Below are 25,152 nucleotides of genomic sequence, written 5' to 3' on the forward strand. Positions count from 1 at the left end.
TTAAAAAATATTTATTCTAAAAAAAAAGTGATTTTAACCCAAAAAAGAAACTGAAACAAATAGTATAGTCACCATAACCCCTCTCATATTTCACCTTGAACTGTGTTAATTGTAAACATTATAATTATAAGAAATTCTAAAACATGTGGATCTTCGTCATAGCATAAAAAAACATTATTAATTCTCTCGTATGTTTCACCGAGGACTTATTGTGTTAATTTTTTATTTCAATTCTTAATTTTTTTTCTAATTGTAATTTTTTGAAGCCAAATTAAAACTCGATTATTTCAAATTTATTAAGTAAGGACAAGATTGAAAGGATGATTATAATGAAAGAGACAAAGAAAATAGATGGTACTTTCAATTTTAAGTTAAAAAATTCATTTTAATCCTCTTATTTTTTAAATTATAAACTTTTTATCTTCATTTTATAAAAAATCAATTTTAGTCCAAAAATTTAATTTCATATATTTTTTATTCATTGGCTTGAGAGAAGCAAAAGAAAGTGGTTAGATTTAGATTTTAAAATCAATTTTGATGTGAGGATTTCATTCAATGACGTGAGTTTATCCTTTGTATCTTTGTTCCTTGTTTTGCTTAAGATAACAAATCTAAACTTAAAAAATATTTTGGTTTTAAGTTGATTTTGAATTTTTACAAGAATTATTTTTATATTTTTAAGATCATATATAAATTTATCAAGATATTTTAAATATTTTAAATTAAAAATTGATTTTTACATAAAAAAACCATCAACGACTTTCGAAGCACCACTATGGCTGGAATAAAGGGAAAAACAAGCCACATTTCACCAACCTTTTTATTTTTCTAAAACATTTTGGGGGTATATGACATGTTATTTGTCGCATTACCATATTAAAAAAATAAAAGCCTACGTGTGAAAGCCTACAACCTACTCACATGCCCTTTCAAAATGGATTAAGGATTAAGCACACGGGATTGGCTTACTATGCCTAGTAGTGTTTAGGCTGCTTTTTTTTTTTTTTTAATTGATGTCTTTTTTAAATATGTATTTTTTCAAACAATTTTTTAATTTATATTTAAATTATACTCCGTTCTTATGATTGTTTAAATTGTTTATTTAATATTTTTTAATAGCATTTATTTTTTAAATTATTTTATATGTATTTAATGTTTCGAAAAGATTATTCTACTTTAATTTATAAATTTATTTATGTTTTACATAAATAAATTTTATTTTTAAAATTAAAAAATATTTATACCTTAAAAAAAATGACTTTAACACAAAAAAAAAAAAAAAAACTAAACCAAATAGTATAGTCACCATAACCCCACTCATATTTCACCTTGAACTGTGTTAATTGTTTTTTTTTTTTTTTTTTAACCCTCCAACCTCCCTTTTTTTTTTTTTTTTTCTATTTTAACCATCAAACTTCCTTTTTGAAGATTTCATTCTATTAGGCTTACTTGAAGGCCAATTTCTTCTAATTTGTTGAGGAAAAGCAAGATTAGAAAAAGAAAAAGAAAAAGAACATGGTGAAAAGGATGAAGAAAATCGATGGCAGTTTTGAAATTGGGTAAAAAATACTCCATATTATCCTTTGACTAAGTAATAAAAATTTAATTCTACTAAAACACATCATTAAACAACCATAAATAATCACATTGCAAATATCTTAATCATGAAGCAATAAAACTATCTCATAATATCATTTTTTTTAATATTTAGTTATCATTAATGATTTTTCTTATTGACATAGATAGCTCTTAATTCATGTAGTTATTTTTTATGTCAAAATGCATTGACACGCATGCATATTCAATTTTATCCCCTCAAGGACAAATTTATCCGACTCACTAGAGTCAAATAGCTACTTGAAATTCTAAGACGCGTGCATCGTAGCCACCCTATTTTAATATTTATGACTTTATGGTCCAACTTCAGTCCATAAAAGAGGGCAACATTCCCACCACACCAGAAGGTTAATGCCTATATAAATATTTTTGCAGTGCATATAAATTAACAAGCACGGAAACTGTACCGGGGTCTCACAGCAACTCGAGAAATACATGTTTATCGAGATATTATTTTATTCTTAGATGTCGAACGAGTCAGAATGGTTCTCAGTTATATGAAGCTTTGTAATATACTTTCGGACGTGGACCAGTGTTCTGCAATGGTTGAAGCTCCTCGAAAACAACCTCCACTAGCATTAATCACTGCGAATGCTCGAGATAGATGTTGCTCATGCCCCCTCCATGGTCCACGTGGTTAGGGGCGGCACACCATAGAAAAACATTAACAAAGACAGGAGACAAAAAACCCGGCAAAGTCATTAGTTTCCATCTCCAAATGACAGGTTGCATGCGCAAGCTTAATGAGAGAATGCAATCACAGAATTCCCAGAATAGATTGGTAAAGAGTTGATTTCACATGGAGCTTAGAAGCCACAAACAAAACAAAAATGGGATTTGCCCAGGAACAGGACCCAAATCAACTAGCAAAATCGCGAAAACCTGACATCATAGAGACCCCCTCTTCACCACAGCATCAACCAAGCTTCCAAATGCCAGTGTGCACCAAATACAAAATGAGGATCAACATATACCCCACACCACATCTCATTAGATTACATAAAATTAGGATACGAATTTGATCCCAGGCAATTTTTGTTTTTATTTCATGTTTAAGACTGTCAATTTTTTTATCAGGTCTACATCTCATTGACAAATTTGCACACTGTAGCGGGGTTTCTACATCAATTGCTATTAAAAAAAAATTCACTGTTTTTGTAAACCTGAACAGCCCAAAAACTGATCAATGGTACCAGACAAGGCGTGAACGAAGCAAGAGAAATATAAAGGTACAAGAAGCAGAACTATTGCTACAATTCGCACTATGAATACCAGAGGCATTGTAATGCTAGATACATTCATAAAACCCACCAGCAGCAGGCAACGACTTTAAATACAACTTCAATACTTAAATAGACACTTTGCAAGCATATTAACATTCATGAAGCCCACCAGCAAGCAACAACTTTCGAGTACAGCTTCAATACTTAAATAGACAATTTGCAAGCATATTTATACAAGCACTAAAACCGTCAGTTGGGGCCTAAAGCATTTAATGACCTTCAGGAGCAAATGAAGTCAAGATTTATACACCCTTGTAAGAGTACAATGATAGTTTAGCAACTAGTTGTGCTGTTAAGAGCATTTCCCATGATTGATAACATGGTGCAACCTGAAACCCCTAAGATTGCCATCCTGCTATAGTGTCAACACATTACAAATTTACTGCTTATATGAATACGCATCAATGCTATGCATATCTATACAAGCACTGAAGCTGTAATGTGAAGGAACCTAAAGTCAAATGACTCATATCACAAACAAAAACCAATTGAAGTTTAAATTCAAAGATCTAGCTCTCACAGCACTTAAAAGTGCTGAGGACTAAAATACCAACATGGAAGACTTATTGTATGGATCAGCAATTAAAATTCAAGGTAATATACCTCTCTTATCTTATTGCATATTGATATTGCTCTAAATTTCCTTCATTTTTGTATTTAATAGAAGAAAGAGAATCACAATTATTTTCAATTATATTAAGCTTTTAATATATTATCATTCAAGTTAAGTCATTGTCAAACAGGAAAACCCATGTAAACATATAAACCAGAACTCTAGAACAAGACCGGCTACTAGCTGGATTGAAAGCCAAATATTGTATTCTCACAATGATTTTTAACCTATAAAAGAAGTTCATAAAACTTATTAATGTTTTATGGAGTGCAAAATATCATTTAATTAACAAAAAATAGCATTAGGAGACAAGAGACAATCTTTAGATGTCCTAAGAAATGGGTGGTTGGTTGAATGGATGTTGGCCATTGCTTGCTTCCAGAGGGAAAGCAAATTGGAACCCCAACTTAACATGCCCCCACCACAAAAAATATTGGGAACAAACCAGAAAAGAACACCAAAGTCATCAATTCCAGCACCATATGACACAGGTAGCATGAGCAATAATTTAAATCATCTAACAAAGGTTAATCAGATTCAGGCATAGACTTCTAAAACAATTCTGCCATGTATCTAATCTCTGACATCAGAGTATAAATACCAATGAAGGGATTTACACTATTACACATGGGGAATTTGATCACGAGATCACAATCTCATAATAACTAACAGTGAACATCATAAAGACACCTCTTACAAAAACATCAACCAAGAAATTCCAAAAGCCAACACACAAAATCCCAAATTCCAGTCACTACATAACCCAAAATCACATTTCCACTAGTTTCAAAATATTACATAGGATAAAATCAACATAGTATTTAGTAATTTTATCTTGAGAGAAATTACACTGGTGCATTAAATTTATTTATTAGACCTAGACCATATTGGCAAATCTGCATGTTGCAAGTTCCATTTGCAATGGAATCACTGTCCATTGTTTTAAAAACTCATTCCCTGTTTCTGTAACCCAACAACCCAGAAACCAGAAAAATGCTGCCAAATATAATACATGGCAGAACAGGAGAAGTTTAGGGATACAAGAAACACAACAGTTATTAATACAGCTTGGACTAACTGAGGTACTAGAAGCATTGTAATGCCATGTGCATTCTTGAAGCCTCCACCACAACACAATGTCTAAGATGACAATTTATAAAAACAGACAATTTAGGGGGGGGAAGAACCTCAGGGACCGAAATGCATTTTAAACAAATGAGGCAGGGGGGAAAGAAGGATTAAAAGCAATTAAAAAAAAAAAGACATCACATCAACATGTAAATATGTAAAAGAGAAAGACAGTTTTTCTCTCACAGAGAGATATATGCAGAAATAATGTTGTGAACTCTTGACAAATGAAATAAAAAAATTCCTTTTACCAATTGAAATAAAAAATCCACACAATCAGAAAGGTAAAGCCAACAACGAAACCTCAAATACCAAAAATCTTCTTGAGGAGCAAGAGTAGCAAAACCAGAAAAACAGGGATATTTATAATCTAGATAAACATTAATTCCGGCATAGCAGAAAAGTTCTACAATCCTTCTGTAAAAGCCCCGTTCTACAGATAGAAACTAATTTTGCAAAGTTTAAGTAGCATCCATCACAAATCCAACCACATCTTAAGGAAGCAGATGAAGTGAAGCAGCAACAAAAGCACAGCAGTCCACATAATTAAATTAAAGATTTCATTGCTTGCATTCAGGAAATCACGACAACCATTTAAAGCATGTGTTCCCAAGAAGCTCTCATACACCTGAATCAAAGACCCATCAATGTCAAACATATAAAATAAAGCTCAGGCTAGCTGAGCACAAAATAACAAACCAAAAAGTTGTAGAAAGCCATGAAATAAAACTACAACTAGTGTACTGTATCTTTTAAAGATCAGAAAACTCTTTATCTTTCAGTTGTGTAGTTATAACTGTTCTCTATGACCCACAAGAAAATGCTATAACAACACAATCAAATCCACAAATGCTGTGACACGGCTTCTCAACAATTATAGAGAAATAGCAATTAGTCTAAAAATTCACAAGTGCAAACGAATTGAAAAAAAAAACAACTTTTCCACAAAAATAAAAAGAAAAAAGGGATTGTTACAACAAAATAAAATAAAAACTTCACACGGGGCAAAATCATTTGAAAAAAAAAAGTCAGCAATAATTACCTTCAGTAATATGGTGGTGGCATACCCTGATACATTCCTCCAGCTCCATGTGGGAATCTAGGAGGCAGTGGCATTGAGGATGGCTGCTGATGCTGCTGTTGCTGAGACAACGCGTAAGACCCAGCATCTGGATACACCCCAGAACCAGTACCAACAGTGCTCTGTGGCATTCTATACATTGAAGCCCCTGCATTGTTCAATCCACCATCATTTGGAGCCACCCCTACATACGGCGGAACCCTATAAACACCATTATACCCAGAACTCGTCAATGAAGTATTCAACTGATAGCTGTTACTAGCAGGCCCATAATTTTGTAAACTTCCTGTTACCCCGCCAATCGAATTTTGTGGTTGTGGTTGTGGTTGTGGTTGTGGGAACGATGGATGCGCTAATGGCTGTGAATTTTGTGCATTTGGACCGCCCTGACTAGTCTTATTAACCCTCTTGTTATCAACAGCTAATTTACAAACAACTTGATGCCCATCAATATTTTTCATAGGATCAGCAATCGCAGCCTTTGCCCCATCCTCAGACTTGTATATAAGAAAGGCAAAACCTTTTGATTTCCCAGTAGATTTATCAAATCCAAGCGGGCCTTCTTCAATCTCACCATACATTGAGAAAAACCCTAACAACCTCTCCGAGGTAATCTCAAAAGGCACGTTCCCAACATAAACTTTCCTTAGCGAAACATCACCGGTACTCGAATTATTCGATGCTAATTGAGTAACAGTAATCCTTCCATCAATTTTTTTACTAGGTTCTCTAATAGAAAGCATAGCAGAGTCCACATGTTTGAAAGTAATAAACCCGAAACCTTTCGACTTACCTGTGTTCTTGTCATGGATAACAATAGCTTCTTCGAGTTCTCCGAAGGAAGAAAATAGAATTCGGAGGGTATCCGAGGTTGTTTCGGAAGAGAGGCCGCGAATGAAGAGCTTTCGGAGGGAGATGTCGCCATCCGCTACGGAACGGACAGAGTTAAGGATGTCAGAGTGGTGGAGTGTGGCCGATTGGAGGATGTCTAATAGTTGGTCTTTTGTGAAGGGTTCGAGGATTTTACGGATTTCTTCGGGCGTTAGAGGAGTTATTGGAGATGGTGGAGAGGTGCCAGTGGGGATTGAGATGCCGTTTTCGTCGGCTTTGCGTTTTTTAATGAACTCCATGGTGGCGGAAGTGGTGGTGGTGGATTGCTGGTTAGCGTGGAATAAACCCTAGAGATGAGGGAGTTACGCAGGATAGAGAATGAAACTGGTCTTGTTTTTGTGGCTAACTGAATTTGCTGGACCAGTGTTTGGGTATTTATCTTTGTTGGGTCCAGGGAACCTGTTAGGGTTTCATTTTCACCGCCATGATATTTTGACTTAAATTTGGGCTTGGTGATCCTGAATGAGTTCTAATTGGGCTGGGCTGACGTGAGAAGCTTGAACTTAGCTATTTCAGCATGCTCTCATTTGAATCAGTTTTGCTTCGCCAGGGTTGTTTCCCTTGTGGAGAGACCTGTTGAAGACTTCAGCTGCTTTAAATTTGCTCCCTTTTTTTTTAATATTAATATTTAGATAGTTTCTATACCTCAATTAATTCTATAAAACTTGAAATTAATAATTATATAAATATTCGGTAACTCCAAAAACTTCATTAAAAAAGATATAAAATGTGACTAGTTAAACTTATACTAGATAAATTTAATTAAAATGGTCTGTGCAAGAATTAATGCACAATTAAAATTGATAATGTGGGAAAAAATGGGAGTTACACCCCATCTGGAGACTTCAATTTCTATTTTCTTTTCTTTTTAAGGTCACCATGTACAATTAACATAAGCTATTATCTGCACTCGAGCATTTCTATTTTTAATCAGCCAACATCACATGGCCTAGGCTAAAGAATTGGATTCCTAACTTAATGAGCAGGCATCGAGGAATTTCTCTGCTGCTCCCGGCACGAAAGATGCCCAAAGATTGCTGAAGGGCCTGTAAAATCTTTAGCAAGGCAAGCTTTTAGAACTTGTACTGATAACTAGGGACTTGAACTTAGAAGAGTCCCCTGAAGTAGCATTGGCTCGCCGGGTTATCAACTCCATGTTCTTGTGCAAACTTTGCTTCACCAAATCCTTCATCAGTTTCTTTCCCTCTTGAGCTTCCCTGTTATTTACCGGTGACCCTATTGCTATCCTTGCTGTTTGAGGCCCAGAATGTGGCCCCATCCTTGTTTGCCTCTCATCTTTGAACCACTGCAGTAGTTTTAGTGCTCTCTTCTGAGCTAGAGGACTCCCCAATAATGCCACTTCAAGGAGTACAGGAACAATGCCAGATTTAAGCATTTTATCACGCAGAGCTGAGCTTTGATGAGCTAAAATCATCAAAATATAAGCCGATAATTCTTGACATTTTGGCTTATCCTCCCATGTCATTATCTCTATCAAGCTCTCTGGCACAAGTGAACTGTTTTCCATTGCTTTCTTCCCCATTAAAGTCACCACTAAATGGCCTAGTGTCGCTAGAGCTTTCTCTGAGAATTCTTTTTCTGATATTACCCTCAGGAGAGTTTGAACTGCCCCATTAGAGAGCAAAGGCCCTGCATTATCTAACACAGCAGACAGGTTGTATAGAGTACTCAAACACGACTCCTTGGTTTCGTAACTTGAGCAAGACTCAAGAATTCCAATTAGAAATGGCAAAACTTCTGATGAAGCAAGAGGGAATTGGGTATGATTCGCCAGCGAAGACAATGACAGGATTAATTCTGCAAATTTTTGTCTTGTTGGTTCTTCTAAAGCATCCATGCTCTTTGGTAGTTTCGAAAAGATCCCTGCTTCTACCATGAGAGCCTTGTTCCTGAAGAAAGAAAATAAAAATACATTAATTAAAACAAGAACAGCACACTAATCTAGTTGCAGTTACTGAGCCAAAGAGTACACATCAGGGATAGTAACACGGTGGCCATTTTTTAATGTCTCCCCAACAAATAACGAGCATCATGCACGCCAAACTAACCAATCAACAAGTATTAAACAAGTTACTGTCTTTTTTCTAAGAAAGTCAAAGAGATTCTTGATTTAGATCTGAGATGGAAGATGGAAGTCAACTGATGAATTTGTTTATTGCTTTATGGATCATAGGGAATCTGATCATTTGCACCAATTCTTATGTCCAGTAACTTATTTCTATTCAAAGACAACATTGTCGATTCAATAACATCATTGTTCTGTCTATGCTTCCTACTAGGGCGTGTAATAAGCGCCCTTTGTGCTTGTGGCCTCCTACTTCATCCAAATTAATTATTTTCATATCTACTAAAAAAAATTTAATTATTTTCTTATGATGTTGATTTCAGGAACATGATCATTAACATGTAAATGGGTGTCTTTAAATCAATCAATTAACAAATATTTTGATTTTGAAATTTGTTAAAGGGTATAACAAGACTGAGAAATGAGTTTATACAAAAAGAAATAACTCATAATCAAATCTAGGTAATTAAATATTTGAAACTTGACTTAAAATTAAAACAAACTTTAAAAATACTAAAACATTATTTAATGAATGAGAATAATAGAATTGTTAATGACAATCCGTACAATAATAATATTTTAAATTCATTTGATATTTTCTTCATCATAATTATCATCTAAATTATTATGAAGAAATATTAACAATTACTTTAAAAATACTAAAACATTATATAATGAATGAGAATAATAGAATTGTTAATCACAATCCGTACAATAATAGTATTTTAAATACATTCAAATTGAATTGATACTTTCTTCTTCTAAATTATTATGAAGAAATATTAACAATAATTAACCTGGACAAAAAAATGGAAGGGACCACGCCTAAAAAATCAGGTCAAGAACCATCATGAAATCCCCAAAATTGGATGCTGCCTCAGCCAAGGGTAAATCAAAGGCAAATCCTCTTTCTTTTTCTGTTTTTTCTCGTCAAGAATTGAAAGCTTGATGAGGCACCAAGAGCAATTATAGACTACCATTAAAGGGAAAATCAAGAAACCGAACCTAAAAGCTTGGATCCTATCTATTTTATGAAGGGCGGCGCTGAAAACCACGCTACGCCTCCACAGCCTCGACGTAGGTTGCTTTCTTTAACAACGAGGGTCCCTCCCTCTGATTACTCAGTTTTCCTTTATTCCTTCCCCAGCGGCCGAATTTCAATTCTTTAGGATATAAATCAACCATATATGGGTATTTCTCGCCTCACCCCAAGCTCAAATGATGAAATAATTCATACCCCAAAAAATCTAGATGGTGCCAACAACCAAACTCCGTTTTTCAAACTGTTGAAAAAACATCCAATTACATAAGCTGTTTGATGTAATTAATCTTTGTTTTCTTCTTCAAATTCACATGGATGGTCAGCCACACAACTCGGGTGCTTATTGTACTATGATAATATTTTTTTTTCTTCATTTGTTGATAATAAGAATGAAATATTTGACTAATTAAAGTAAGAGGAGCTAACGTCATTCTCTTGTTATCTGAAGTGTTAGTGGAGATTGACCTATCGATGCGAATTCTACAGTATGGTGTAATCAGCACCCAAGATTATGTTAGGTTTTAGGCAAGTTATTCAATGCCTACCAAAGACCTTGTTTTTTGCATTTAATTTTTTTTTTTTTCATAACAAGTTATAGAGTTTCATAAAACGATTCTAGTTTGTCTCCTAAACAAATATGAAAATATTCTAAACAGCTCAATTAAATGTCCTATGAGGAGTGATTCTGGACTACAATTGAATTTCATAATCTGAATTTTTTTTGGTAATAAAAATGAAAAAAAAAATTAATTAAAAATAATGATATCAAATTAGAAAAGAAGAAACTTACTTGTAATTTCCATTAGCAAGCTCAATCAAAGCATTAATAGCCATTCTCTGGCGGCCAGCTACTTCTGAAGCCACCATCCCCACCAAGGCAAGAATAACACCAAGCTCAGCCATCAAATTTCTCATCTTAGCATCTTCCCTAGCTAATTTTTCAATCTCAAGAGCTGCCACCTCCTTCTCTTCCCAGCTTCCAAAGTGAAGTTTCTTTACTGATCTTTGTAACACCACAGAATCATCATCAACATCACTACTTTGCCTATCCACAGTGGTAATTGTTGCTTGTTCTTCTTTGTTGACCATAGCTTTGGTTCTTGTTTTAATGCTCTTTTGTGCCCTTTTAGTTTGCAAGAACCGCCTGACACGAGCAAAGAATTGAAGTTTCAAGTAAGAAAGTGCAAAGATAGAAGAGGAAGATGGGGAAGGAGGTGGTTCAGGCATGTTTGGTCTTTGTGCTGGAGACATGAAAGAAAATCAACAGCTTGTTTGTAACTTTTCTTTTCGTATATATGAAACTAGACTTTTGAGAGTGAAAGAGAGAGGATATATATATATGGACAAGAGCTGTACGACGAGGGGGAAGGTGAGAGAGAATATGTGAGGAAAAATTACAGGAAGAGCAGAGAGCACATGCAGAGGGAACAGTGCTCTCTTTAATCTCACAAACTGTAAGAGATATTCAAGCCACAATAATAAGATCACTTGCAACCTCATAAATGAACTTGTGGTTTAATTACTAATTATACAATAAACCATCCGACAAGGGATTAATTAGTAACAATATTAGCCTAATTAATTAAGGATACAAAAGAAATGGGCTATTAGTGGGATTTATTGTGATTTTGTCACCTAACCCATCTTGGAGAAGCTTCCTTGGGTCTCAAATGAAATTATTGGACTGCCAAGACTTTTTGCTGACTCCTTACATTGAACTTTGCAAAGTGTTGGCTTGGCTATGATCAATCATGTGTTAATCAAAAGAAGATAAGAACTTTAGCTAACTATTAAATAAATCTTCGAATCTATGTGAGCTAAATTAATGGCATGTGGGTTTCAGCTTTCAGGTGGCATCAGCCTTGGTGCTCTGCTCCCTAATAATGGGGCTGTTATCAATCCATCTAGTTGTTGATTTTCTCTCCAACACTTGTCATCCATGCATTGAAATGGGGTTGCTAGTATATTAAATTCTCAGGAGAAAATCTCCTTTCTCAGAAACGAAAAGATCCGCATCCATTCTCTGATATCTTTTTACATGGATGATGGCTGGATAAATTTCTCTAGGAAATTGGGTGGATAAACATTTGTGAAATTCCATTGCAAATGATCCAACAGAAATAAAATACTTCGTAGTGAATATGTTTGTTCTATATGATCCTATTTCTTGATTAATTTGATAACTAGGTATCATGCGTCCTGGAGATTTGCGACTGGAACAAAGGAAAACCGACCACTATGGAGGCTTTTCCTGCCCGTATATCCTCTCTTTCCAAAACATGGATTTGAAAAGCATGGATTTGAAGAAGCGTAAATGAAATGAAGATCAAGTTTGAAAGGGGAAAAAAAAAACAGTAATAATTAACAAAAGCATCGAAGATCAAGTTTGAAAGGGGGAAAAAATAAAAAAAACAGTAATAATTAACAAAAGCATACGTACCGTAAATATTCAGGCGTCAAACCAATCAGGTCCTCCACTATCTCCATTACCATGTTGCGATGATGAGTACTCGGTCTGGCATTAATTAGTCGAAAACGGAGACATTACATACCACGACTATTCCTCACGGCCCACTGAATACCCTGCAAATCCAATAGACATGTAAAGCACTACGGAGATAACAGGCATGCACACTAGGACTCAAACCCAGATACAGTAAAAAAAGTAAAAAAAGAAAAACTCCTTCCACCACTGGAATGCATCTCCATATTGCATGCATCTCCATATTACCATGTTATGATGATGAGTACTTGGTCTGGCATTAATTAGTCGAAAACGGAGACATTAATTTTTTCTTCTTTTTAATTTTGGAGCTGAAACAGTGCGACCTCTAGGTTAATTACTCATAGCCATCCAAAATCTACAACTCTGCTGATTTAATTTCAAACTCAATACATTAATAGAAAATTGGCGTTTTGCAACAAAAAAACACTCATTTTTGTCGAAAAGATACAAAATATTTTCCTATTTCTACATAATAATCTATCAGGAATTAAAGTTCTTATTTATAATGGAATCAACATAACAAAAAAATATTAAAAATTTTATTGGCATTAATAACATATCAAATATACCAATACAATAAATAATGGAAATTTCATGGATGATGCTAAAATCAATCTACTACCAGAATTTTTATTTTTATCGATGAAATTTTTCATTATATTTGTACTATCATTCCGTTAGCAATTATTTTTCCAACAGGATCACAAATGGAAATGCTCTCATCGATGAGTTCTTATTGATAATTTTTTGTCTATTGGTAAGTCTATCAGTAATAATAAAAATATTATTACTAATGGGTTTACTAATATAAAAAATATGGTAAAAAAACTACTCGCTTCATTCTGTTAGTATTTTCCTCAAGAAACTTGTCATATAACTGGAAAAAATACCAATGTAATTCTGTCAGTGATTATTTAAAAATATTTTTAAGAAATCTATTTAACAAAACTAGAAAATAATTAAATAATTAAAATCTATTTAAAAATCATATAAATAAAACAACTAAAAATTGATCTCTTATAAAAAAAAATCTTTCAACAACATTCATACAATTATTAAGAACATAAAAATTTAAAAATAAATTAAAATGAAAAATATAATGAAAAAAGAACACAAAAAAAATAAAAAAAATAAAAATCTTACCTTTATATAGTTGCGAGTGAAGCTAAGAAGAGAAAAAAATCATAAAGTATGTTAATTAAAAAAACAAGAAAAGAAAAGAGGAGAAGAGGAGAAGACATACCTGAATATGGAGGAGAAAAGAAGGAGTTGAGGAGAGGAGAAGACATACCTGAATATGGAAGAGAAAAGAAGGAGTTGAGGAGAGAACAGAAAAGAAAGAAAGAAAGAGACATTGATGTAAAACATACCTGAACGTAGAGGAGAAAAGAAAGAGTTGAGGAGAGAATAGAAAAGAAAGAAAATGATGTTGATGTTTTTTACATAAGAGAAAGAAGAAGAGGTTCGTCTGTTGTGAAATAAGATATTCTAGTCTTTTTATTATGGCATGTTACTGATAGTTTCACAGATAGATAATTAAATATTAATATTTTTAACTATTTTATTGGGGACTTTGCCTACAATATTTAATTTAAATTTTCAATTAAAACGAGTACTTTTAAAAACCGTCCAATATCACTGATGAGTTTTCAATTCGTCGGTGATTCTGTTTGTAATATTTAATTTAAATATTCAATTTAATTGAAAATTTCAGAAACCCGCCAAATAACATCGATGACTTTTCAATCTGTTAGTAATTTTGTCTGTAAAGAATAGTAATTAATAGTGCAATTGAGAAGTGAACAATTCTATAATTCTTCAAAAAATACCAGCAAAATTTTACCAACGACAAATAGTGTCAGGGAGAAGTTAACAGTTTACTAACAAGTTTATAGACAGATTTTACCAACGATATTAATACCGTCAGTAATTTTGTTGGTATAAATAACATGTCATTATACTTTTAGGATTTGTTTTAATTATGTTTTTTAATTGTAATTTTCTCGGTATTTACTGAGAGAATATTTCTGTCAATAAAATTCATTGTAATTTATCAACGGAAACATTCCGCCAGTATTTCAGTTTGTATATTTTAATTTTCTGGAAGTTATCATAACATGTCAAAGGAAGAAATGTGTAGATGAGTTTGGAATTTTACCAAAAACAATTATACCTAATACATTAAAAGATTGGCATGATTTGTTGATGGATGCTATTTGGGGCCCGATGATTTCTCTTATAGGAGCAAGTGGAACAACACCATACAATGGATAACCAATACATTAAAAGCCAACAATTCAAAATTAGCTAGCAACATGATTGTGAAGTGTTGTTGGTAGATATTCTGTGTTGCTTTGCATGTGTGGATATACTGCATGTGGGTGTTATCCCTGTTTTGAATGCTTTTAGTTGATTTATGTTTTCTTGTGATTCATGTAGTGCTCATGACAGCTTTTCTGTGCACACTCAGTACTTTATGGAATACTGTGTTAATTGTTTCCTTTTAGCTGCCATTTTTAAAAGAGAAAAAGTTCCATTTTCAACAAGAGTTTGCTACTTCATCAAGCTTCAGTAATAGTGATTGTGAACATGCTGATAATTTAGTTACCGATCATGTAGAGACACCTGAAGAGATATCTTCGATAGAAGTTATTTATTAACGCTCATCCAATGCGATAAAAGAGCTCGAATTCAACACAAACCCTGTGAGTTTATTGCAGACAACATGTTTTGCCAATAAAAAAAAATTAATATCGATAAAATATTTTATCAGTATTTTTTAATTTTATAATAATGATATCTAATTTTAATAGATAACCGCCACATTTTCATTCTATATTGAATCTATGGTGTATTATTATGTGGATTACTGAATTAATACAAACGAATTATCATCTTACTTACTAGCCTTTTTCGTGCAATTATAGGTTTTTTTCTATCACAGCAACAAAATTAAAGATCACACGACCAATCAATCTATGAACTTTTCCATTATCAAAGACAACGAACTTTGAAGTTTCAACGGTGTCTTATAAATTTCCAAATCGATAGAACTAATGCCTTTTTTTTGTTCATTAGTAATTGACTTATTATAATTTAATTAAGCTATATAAAGCGCACATAAATATATAATTATTAGATCCGTTTTGGATTCTAACTCGTCTAATTTAACCAGTAGTTTGAATTTTTGAGTAAATCTCAATCTCTAGTTTCACCCATAGATTAAAAAAAAATTCTTTTAATAAAAAACAATTATACTTTCTACTAGACCGGATTTGACTACATCTATTCAAGAGCTGTTTCAGATAATGGTAAATGTTATTTTTTAAAATATTTTTTATTTAAAAATATATTAAAATAATATTTTTATATTTTTAAAATGTTATTTTTGATATCAATACATAAAAAAATATAACAATAAAAAAATTAATTTAAAAAAATTAATTTTTAATAAAAAACAGGTGAGAGCTCAATATTAAATTAGTACTAAATATTACATGATTAATCGACCAATGGATCAAGTTTCACACTTATAGCAAAGTGAGATTTTTTTTTCAAAAACAAACTAGATTAGGTTTGATTTTTACATATCAGGGCATTTTTATCCATTTAAATAATATATATGATAAAATAACATCTTAGAAAATAAATTCATGAATAAATTAAAAGCAATTAAACTTACAATTGAAAAATTGATTAAAATACAATAATAATTAAAACTAATTGTTCTTTTTCTTTAGTGAAAATGTAAACTAAATTTTTATCCAACAGGGTCAAATTACAACTGATCGTGTGTGTGTGCGTGCAAATTTAGCTAGCAATTATACTAATCTCACCTCTTTCATGATCAAGGATGCACATTCTATGATAAAAAAATAAAAAAAGTGAACTCATTCTTGTTCAGATAGATTATGATTTGGGCATACCTCTTTGCTTCTCAATAGATATTCGGTTTATATAGTTATATAAATAGTTAAATTGGATTTACTTTAATTGAGTTGAATTTCCTAAAATTTGTAAAACAGGGTATATATATGGATTTAGAACCTTTTAATTTTAGAAGTTAACTAGATAAATGGGGTTGCATTATGCTGAGGGACAGGTAAATGTTTTTCTATGTGTTTTTGTTGTTAGTAAATCCATTAGTAAAATTATTATTGATGAACTTATCGACAGATTATAAATTATTAATAAAAAAAAAATTTAATAATTTATTGTTATCCATGAGTCCATAGATTATAAATTATTAATAAAAAATTTTTTTTTAATAATTTATTGTTATCCATGAGTCCATTAAAAAATTCATGCTCAATAGAAAATTTTGACAATAAATTTAAAAATGGTGGTGGTGGTGGTAGTAAGAAAAAAAATATGCAAGCCATGGATGTGTTCTTTCTAAATTATAATTAAAGAGTTTTTTTAATAAAATAAAAGTCAGCTAGTTAACACATGTTAATTAGCCAAAGAATATTGATTATCTAACATAAATTCTTAAATTGTTGTCTATAATTTGTAGACAAGAGTTAGCACTAAAAACACAAACAATATGTAGATGCAGACAAGGGTTAGTTTTAAAACAAAAATAATGCTATATAAATTAGTCACTTAAAAATTGTAGCCATGCCTTCCATGTTAATTAGTCAACAATCTACTCAGCACAAACGTTTATTAGCGCACCGCTAAGCACTAAAATTGACCTCTTTTTCTTTCTTGTTTCTCTTAAAAATCTTGGTGGACTTCGCATTGCATTAGTGATGGAGCTTCAATGGTGCGTGGCAATTCCAACTCGGATTCCACTACAAACTATACTACCCCCATTTGTTGAGCTAGCAGCAGGCAGGGAAATTGTTTTTCCCACATGTGGAACAGGCACCACGGCTAGCATGGTTTGGGGTTGACGGAATCGGGAGTGTTGACCTCAAAAATGCAAAGAAATAGGTGCATAAATTATGTAGAAAATATAGAACATGTTATGTACTGTTTATTTATGCTCTTGAAACTTGAAAGAAAGAGCCGGTTCTGTTCAGTTGCGTCTTTGAATCTCTTATTTGAACAAAAAGAGGAAAAATTACTCAAAAATGCGTTATCTTGTTTGATTTCTTCTACATAACTTCAGTTGATCAATTTTATGAAATTAGGCAAGCAGAAAGATTGTTGGTCAAAATCAGATGGAGTAGAGACGTATAATCTATAGTTTGACTAAGATAAAGTTTGTTTTTGTTGTTGTTTTTGTTTTTGGTACTGTATTTAGGTATGTTTTAAAAATATATTTGGTTACTGTGTTTAGGTATGTTTTAAAAATATATTTGGTTTGAAAAAAGTAATGTTTTTTCAGTCTTTCCTAATAATTTTGATTTGTTAGTATAAAAATAAAAATAATATTTTAATATATTTTTAAATAAAAAATATTTTTCAAAAATATTTTATACCGCAATATCAAATATCTAAACACATATTCTACATTTGCACAATTTATATGTACCAGGATTTCTTGTCCTAGAAAATACTTCAAAATGAATTTCAGTGCATCTGTACCTACCAGAATTTCCCAATATTGATTTCTTTGTACAGTAGCAATTTTTAAATTCACTCTCAAATCAGGTGAAATTTCCCATATTTTTAATTCTTATTTCTCTTAACTTGAGGTCTCATATGAAAGAAATCTCAAGTTTTTCTACTTAACGTTTTCTTGCGACGATTATTAGGCTGAAGACTTATTTCTCTAATATACAGTGTGCAAGGAATCATACCTTCTGGAGTCTCGAGTTCACGATATGGCGTACAAAACGTATAATTAACGAAGTTCTTTATTATAAAGAATTACAGATAAACATTTTTTAAAGACATGTTGCTACACCTCATTGATGTGGACTGCTACACGTTTTTTGCCATATGCTCGATATGATCCCCAATTCCTTATTAGATCTTTTCGTTGGAAATAATCTTTGAATTCGGCATGTGAAGATCCCTCGGATCTTTTCCTGAAGATGCAAAGTGAAACTCAGAATGGGCATTCCACTAATTTTGTACACCAACATATTGGACTCGAAGGAGTCTTTAATTAATTATGAGGCAAAAAGTGTATAAAAGCCCACTTGCTACAGAGGGATGGACCTTTTTGCAAGGCTTCTTGAGGTGGCAGACTTGGAGAATTCAAGAAAAATAAAATCTGCTTCCTTTTTAGGGGATGGCTGCCTTGGTTCTATGCTTCTTGTTGCTCAAACCTGAAGTTTCGTATCATGTTCTGATGGATGTATAGTTACGTTAGGCCAAACTTTCTAGTGTTTGAGCTAAAATGAAGCTAAATTTGTGATCGCTTCAACTGCTCAGTCCTCGAAGTCATTGGACAAGAATTGTAGAGCTTTTGTGGTTATTTATGGCATTGGGTTTCCCGAAAAACACATGTATATACGACAGAAACAGTAAATCTAAAATTTACAGGGAAGTTAAAAGAATCATATTATACAAATTTAGAATTATTTAACATTTAAGTGAAGATTACATGAAAATTAAATATTTTATTAAGATTTGAATATTTATTTTAAAACTATGTTATCATAAATTACAAGATATCAAGTGTTTGACATCTAACAGTAATTCATATGAAACACTCATAAAAAATCTATTAAAACCTATTAGAAAAGAAGAATGGTTATATCTTAAAGTACTAGTTCTAGTCTTTTATGTTTTAGGTGTTCACGTAGTGTACTTTTCTTACCTTCTCTTTTTTCATGAAAATAAAAGACATAATATTTTATTTACATGGAAACCTAAAAACTTTATAAATAGTAACATATCAACTTGTCCCCTTAAATAATTTTACATATATTATTTTAGAATAATTTTATAAATTTATTTAATCAAGTCCCTACTTTATTTTTTAGGTTTATAATTATAATCCCTGTATTAATTATATTATACTTCTCAATTTCTAAAATTTATCTATAATTAAGTTACACTTGATTAATCATCTCATCTTAATTTCTAACCAATGGTTTTTATGTATATAACCCATTAAGTTTCTTAATAAATTGACTTAAATGTAAATCATAAAATAAGATTGAATAAATTGAATAATTTAATTTATTATCAATTCAATAAATGATTAATTTATATTTGGAGAACAAATACAACGTCTAGTAACTTATCATGATCCTTTAAATATTAGAAAAGTTATAAGTGGTTTGACTTAATATTTTAATAACCAGTTTTTCAGTGTAATTATTATTCTTTCATCATAAATGTTTTGATTTATACAGCATAGCATGAGGTATGTTTACTTTGTTAAATCATATTAATTCTCAACATTATAGTCATTCATTATTAGAATAAGATTTTAAAATTATTTTCAAAATTCATTCCACCTTAGTTAAGGATTTCACAACCAATACTAATTGAGAATAGATAGAACATATTTTTCATTTAGGGTGACAAATCCTCTCTTAATTATTCAAATGTTTTCATATATTTTATGTTATATCTAATGTCTGCCTGTTTATACCCTTGATTAGGACAATAGATGGTCAAAATCAAAATATAACACTTGTTATATAAGATAACTTAGTGATCTTAAGTCTAAAGATCATTTACACAACTATCACGAGAATCTTTCTATAAATATAGGTGATCTTTCCATTTGAGATTCTCTTATGAGTTAGTTTAGTATATATATCATATCTAAAGATCATTTACATAACTATCACGAGAATCTTTCTATGAATATAAGTGATCTTTCCATTTGAGATTTTCTTATGAGTTAGTTTAGTATATATATCATCTGACAAGCACCTGCATATTACTTTCAAATATCTCTCTTACCTTAGTTTATGAGAGTAATTGCTTCATTTCATAAAGGAAAAAATGTAATATGCATTAATCTCAACAACTCTAATTAATGTACAATCTTAATAGAACATTGATCATGAACATTTAATAACAATGCTTTGATGTAATAGGAGAAGAGAAATTGAATTTACAAAGATTTTTTGGAGAAAGAGAGAAGAACAACAACAATTGTGTTGTTTGTTTTTATTAACATGAGCACTGTAATTCCTTTTTCTTTTTTTCTATTCTGTTGAACGAGTTTTTCTTATGTATTTATATAGGTATACATTACATCTCTACTTTATCTACAAGAATAAGGAAGATAATGCTTATCCTTATCCTCGTGGATGATCTTTTTCATTAGGCATAAGAATTCTGCTCTAGTGTGCTTCCTAGAGATAGATTTTGATTGCATATCAATCACTCTTGTAGCTGTTGTTTTCTTATCAAATTAGACTACTATATTGACTAAAGTTTGTTGCCTTCTGAACTTCTTTCTCTCCTAACTTTTATCCACTAATTTTGGAGATGTTGCTGACAGTAGAGTGTGAGTATTCATCCTAATTTCTCTCATATTTTTTATTCACCTTATCACTCCATCTACTCACATCATAGTTACTGCCATTAGAGTGTCTGCTGCTAACAATAGGAATCTTATAATTATAATAATTGTATAATTTCTTCTGAAAAACATTTTTATTCTATAGACTTTATATTTACCCTAGATTTATTAATTAAATATTAATAAATATTAATAATAAAATTTTTATTAATAATAAATATATTTTACATGAATAAAATTAATATTACTTGTACCCAACTATTTGGCCGCGGGACATGTTCACTAACAAATGACATTTAGGCTGCCTTGTCAACTATGCCTAATAATAATTGAAATCTATGGATGGCACTTGGGATCACCTAATAAATGAGTGTATATCAACAATCTTCCTTGTGGTCCTAAGGATTCAGTCCACCTTTCTTGAGAGGTCCTAAAGAATATATATAGAAGGATAGAAAAGAAGAAGAAAAAGTGTTTGATTTCCAAATTCCGAAGTCACAAGTTGCAAAAGATATTACGTAAACATGGTTTCATTTTGAATTAGTTGAAAGTTGCCAAACTGCTGAACCTCTAACGGCTGTTATCTTCTTCATTGACTGATTATGTTGCTTTAGAATATTACACCAAGATACTTGACCGTGGTGTGCAGCACATAATTCATAGGGCATGGAATTGTACTCTTTGAGTCTAGTCTTTTTAGGGCAGCACTGAATTGGAGATTCAAATTCTGAAGGTAGAGATAAGAAGAGAAAAGTGATGCGGGCATGGATGGTAGGGAAAAATATTGGCCTAGTTGGGGGCGATAATCAAGAGATCAACGACTTGGAAAAAGTTGAAATCACATTGAAAGCACATATAAAACCAAATGCACCAGCCGGGAATCGAACCCGGGTCTGTACCGTGGCAGGGTACTATTCTACCACTAGACCACTGGTGCCTGTTATGATTTGTATGCATTAAATTAATATATATTTTATATCAGATGTTCCACTTGTTTGATTTTATATGTGTGAGAGAGGGATGGAGACATCTCTCTCTCTAAAATTATATATATATGAATGATCTCCTCCTTCAGAGCTCCGTATTTGCATTCTAAGTATCTTTAGTTCAAACTAACCTACATAACTCTATTATATTGCAGTGGGATTGTAAATTAATTTTAAATGTTAAGAAAAAAAGTTTAGAATATATTTCTCATTTCAAGAAATTTGTTAAATTATCAATGGAAAGTTGATTTCTATATATAATACAATGAATATAAAGATGTATTAATAAATAAATAAATAAATAAAAATGTTTATGTTAATTAAAGATTAAAGTAGGAAGTTAATTCTTTAATGTAAGTAGTTCTAGTTAGTTAGTCGTGGATGTGTCACAACTAAGCTATATAGTTTGCTTTACAAAGTTATTTATAGACTGATGGGCTAGAACTAAGACCAAGAAGAGTTATAAGGTGCGCGAAAATATCGGTACAAAAAAACTGATAACTTTTGAACTTTAGAGCATACTTAAATTTTGTTAGAAGCTTTCAAAAGTCTAATTTTATAGGAGGCTCGACTGACCATAACCAATTAAGATTCAAAAAAACATTTAAATTAGGCTCAAAGTGTGTTGTTCCGACTAGTATGTGTTGACTCTATTTTTAAAAAAAATTATGTTGCTTATATTTGTTATTTTATTTGTGTTGTTTTTGTCAGCATCATTTTTCTAATAAAAATAAAAATTACATATAAATACAAATATTTTATCTCATCTACCCTTTTCATTAGATATTTTATTTATTTATTTATCTTAGAGATACAAATAGATATCTTATCTTCTAGGATCTACATAGACTTGTAACTCAATTTAACATGAATATCACACACAAGAAAAATTATTAAACTCTTCGTCATAATATAAACATTGATCAATTCAACATGTGGGCACTTGCCCACATTAATAGAAAAAAAAATCAAATAAAGTATATATCATACTTGAACCAGTAATAGGTTTCGACAATAGGTTTCGACTGATATAAGAATTAGAAGAAATTAAAATAGATGTGTCATGAGAATGAGAAAATAATTTGGAGGAATTAGCTTGAACCAGTAATAGGTTTTGACTGATATAAGAATTAGGAGAAATTAAAATAGATGTGTCTTGAGAATGAGAAAATAATTTGGAGGAATTATAATGGAAATGAGATATAAAAGTTAGGAAAAAACCTACATGAAAAAAGTGTTAGTGTAAATCTTGGTTAAAAATTAGTAATATTATCATGAAATTATAGTAAGTATGTAAAAGAAACAAATAATGAAATGGAAAAAATAAATATATTTTGAAATAAAAAATAGTCCTAAGGACTTAGTAAAATAGCTTATATAATTCTAGCAATGATTGAATAAAAAAATTTAGATTTTGATGTAAAATCAATTATTCATTTGTTTTACGCTATCAAACATAACTCTTAATCCAACTATTATATTAAACTATAATTTTACGAAAAGCTTCTCAACACATTGTTATATCTCGGGTTAAACATAGTCCTTGAAGTTTGGAAAGGCAAGAGCATCAACAGTCAAACCAAAAATAAGATATATGCTCTTTAATGGCATTTTCATAAATAAATTGGAAAAAAAATGGAAATTCAGTTTTTTTTCCCGCTTAAACTATATAGCAGTGCAAAAAAAAAAGGATAAAATAAATAGATCTAAGAGCTTCCTCACCAAAACCTAGAGAGAGACCAAGATTTAAAGCAAGATAGATGAAGAAGTGAATCCTAAACAGATTTAACTCAAGAATTAAAGGAAAAATCAAGTGAGAGAAACAAAATATAGAAAGGAAACTCACAATATTAAAAGAGAAAAAGAGGAGTAGAAGACTTTTGTTTGTTAACATTTAAAGTTCATATCATTATTGGATAAGATGTCATTAAACTTGATTGTACAAGTTTAACTAAAGATTAACAAAGTTTATGCAAAATTTTGAATTAGGATTATTAAATGTTAAATTGAAGAAAAGTGAATTGTGAAAATGTAATGTTTTTGGGATGAAAAATGAGGTAAATGACTCTTAATAAAGCATAATTAAATAAAAAAATTGGGTATTTATTGTGAAAGTAGGGTTGGCGAGGGGAATGAGAACTTTTTGAACCATAATAAATATTTGTAGTTGTGTATATTTGTTGTGTGTTGTTGTGTTGACAAAGATTAAAATAGATTTAATTATATTGTTTAGTTGTAGTTGAATATTTAATGTAATTTGAAAAAAGACAATGAGAAACTAATGAAATAAGGTTATGGTATATTCTTTAGTCTTTTTTACTTTTAAAATTAGCATTAATTTTACCAATGATTACTATATTATTGGGAAAAAATTGGTAGATATAAAGAAGATTGTGGTAAATCTTTTAGTGTTTTTACTTATAAAATTATCATTAATCTTACTAGTTATCCCTATATTGATAGAGATAATATTTTCAATGATAAAATTAATTAAAAATAAATTATACAATTAAACAGGGAATGATTGTGAATTATAAGAAAATAAAATAAAATTTTGTTATGTATCTTTTTTATAATATATGTAAATTTTTAAACTTTATATTAGAAACTTATAATTTTTAGACTTTTAAATATTAATTAATTTAATTATATACTTATATTATTTTTCCCTACTAAAATTGGATTTTGTATCCGTCACTGCATGTAATAGAAGGATAAAGACCCAATCCATCATTAATGTTATTTGAAAACTCACCGATGACACATATTTTTTAGAATAATAACATTATTCATTATCATAGAAGCTTTACTAAGCTCTTTAGCCACCTCGTATTTACTAATGAACGTTTTTTTTTTTTTTTTTGAGCTTAGACATATATTTAGATTAGAAAAATTAGATAATAAAAAACATTTAAAAAAGAATTAACTTTTTAAAAATTAACTTGATTTTCAGGAAAAAAACTTTATTTTGGACAATAACACTTTTTAAAAATTGTTAAAAATAAAATTTAAAAAAATTAACTTGATTTTCAGCAAAAAAAACTTTATTTTGGGCAATAACACTTTTTAAAAATTGTTAAAAATTTAGAAATATCATATTATTTGATAATTATAACAAATTTAATTCTCAAACTTTCGATTGCTATATTTTTTTTTTTTAATTTTATCCCTTAGAATTTAATTTAATTTGATTCTTATATTAAATCTGATTCTTATTTTGAAATTTTATTCTTTAGAATTTAATTTAATTTAATTCTTATATTAAATCTGATTCTTATTTTGTTATTTTCTTTTCTCTTATTATTTTTTAATTAAATTTTTTTCTATCAAATTTAGTCCTCGTTCTTTTGATTATTACTTATTTTATTTGAAATAATTTATGAAATTGTAATTTTTATCATTTTAATTTTATCATCTTTTAAGTTTTTTATTTGTTAGATTTGATTTCCATTATTTTGATTTTTAATTATTTTATTTGAGATAATTTATGAAATTAGATTTTTTTTTCAATTTCATTCTCATTCAATTTTTTA

The 25,152-nt window shown here is 30.6% G+C and overlaps 2 protein-coding genes, 1 long non-coding RNA gene and 1 other non-coding gene across 4 annotated transcripts; 1 reads left to right on the plus strand and 3 right to left on the minus strand.

Moving 5' to 3' along the window:
• Nucleotides 1-1,399: 1,399 nt before the first annotated feature.
• On the plus strand, nt 1,400-16,393 carry LOC105111734 (uncharacterized). The gene is made up of 3 exons (XR_839649.1): nt 1,400-4,422; nt 11,118-11,124; nt 16,382-16,393. It is a non-coding gene; the product is annotated as an uncharacterized LOC105111734 (long non-coding RNA).
• On the minus strand, nt 4,925-6,967 carry LOC105111733 (UBP1-associated protein 2C-like). The gene is made up of 2 exons (XM_011007179.1): nt 5,684-6,967; nt 4,925-5,269 (listed from the first exon to the last, which is right to left on the minus strand). The coding sequence occupies exon 1, from the start codon at nt 6,850-6,852 to the stop codon at nt 5,686-5,688; it is 1,167 nt and encodes a 388-aa protein (XP_011005481.1). The 5' UTR covers nt 6,853-6,967; the 3' UTR covers nt 4,925-5,269; nt 5,684-5,685.
• On the minus strand, nt 7,423-11,326 carry LOC105111732 (U-box domain-containing protein 7-like). The gene is made up of 2 exons (XM_011007178.1): nt 10,532-11,326; nt 7,423-8,523 (listed from the first exon to the last, which is right to left on the minus strand). The coding sequence occupies exons 1-2, from the start codon at nt 10,990-10,992 to the stop codon at nt 7,671-7,673; spliced, it is 1,314 nt and encodes a 437-aa protein (XP_011005480.1). The 5' UTR covers nt 10,993-11,326; the 3' UTR covers nt 7,423-7,670.
• Nucleotides 16,394-21,499: 5,106 nt separating the features above from the next.
• TRNAG-GCC (transfer RNA glycine (anticodon GCC)) lies at nt 21,500-21,570 on the minus strand. The gene has a single exon. It is a non-coding gene; the product is annotated as a tRNA-Gly (tRNA).
• Between the last annotated feature and the right edge of the window lie 3,582 nt (nt 21,571-25,152).

This window comes from Populus euphratica, unplaced genomic scaffold (assembly GCF_000495115.2).
Source record: "Populus euphratica unplaced genomic scaffold, PopEup_1.0 scaffold420.1, whole genome shotgun sequence".
NCBI lineage: Eukaryota > Viridiplantae > Streptophyta > Magnoliopsida > Malpighiales > Salicaceae > Populus > Populus euphratica.

What these genes read in the sequence shown, in the direction of transcription:
- LOC105111732 (XM_011007178.1), bottom strand. Translation starts at nt 10,992, where the DNA reads ATGTCTCCAGCACAAAGACCAAACATGCCTGAACCACCTCCTTCCCCA. An exon ending in CTTGCTAATGGAAATTACAA is followed by an intron (nt 8,524 to 10,531) that starts GTAAGTTTCTTC and finishes TTCTTTCTTCAG; the next exon opens with GAACAAGGCTCTCATGGTAG.
- LOC105111733 (XM_011007179.1), bottom strand. Translation starts at nt 6,852, where the DNA reads ATGGAGTTCATTAAAAAACGCAAAGCCGACGAAAACGGCATCTCAATC.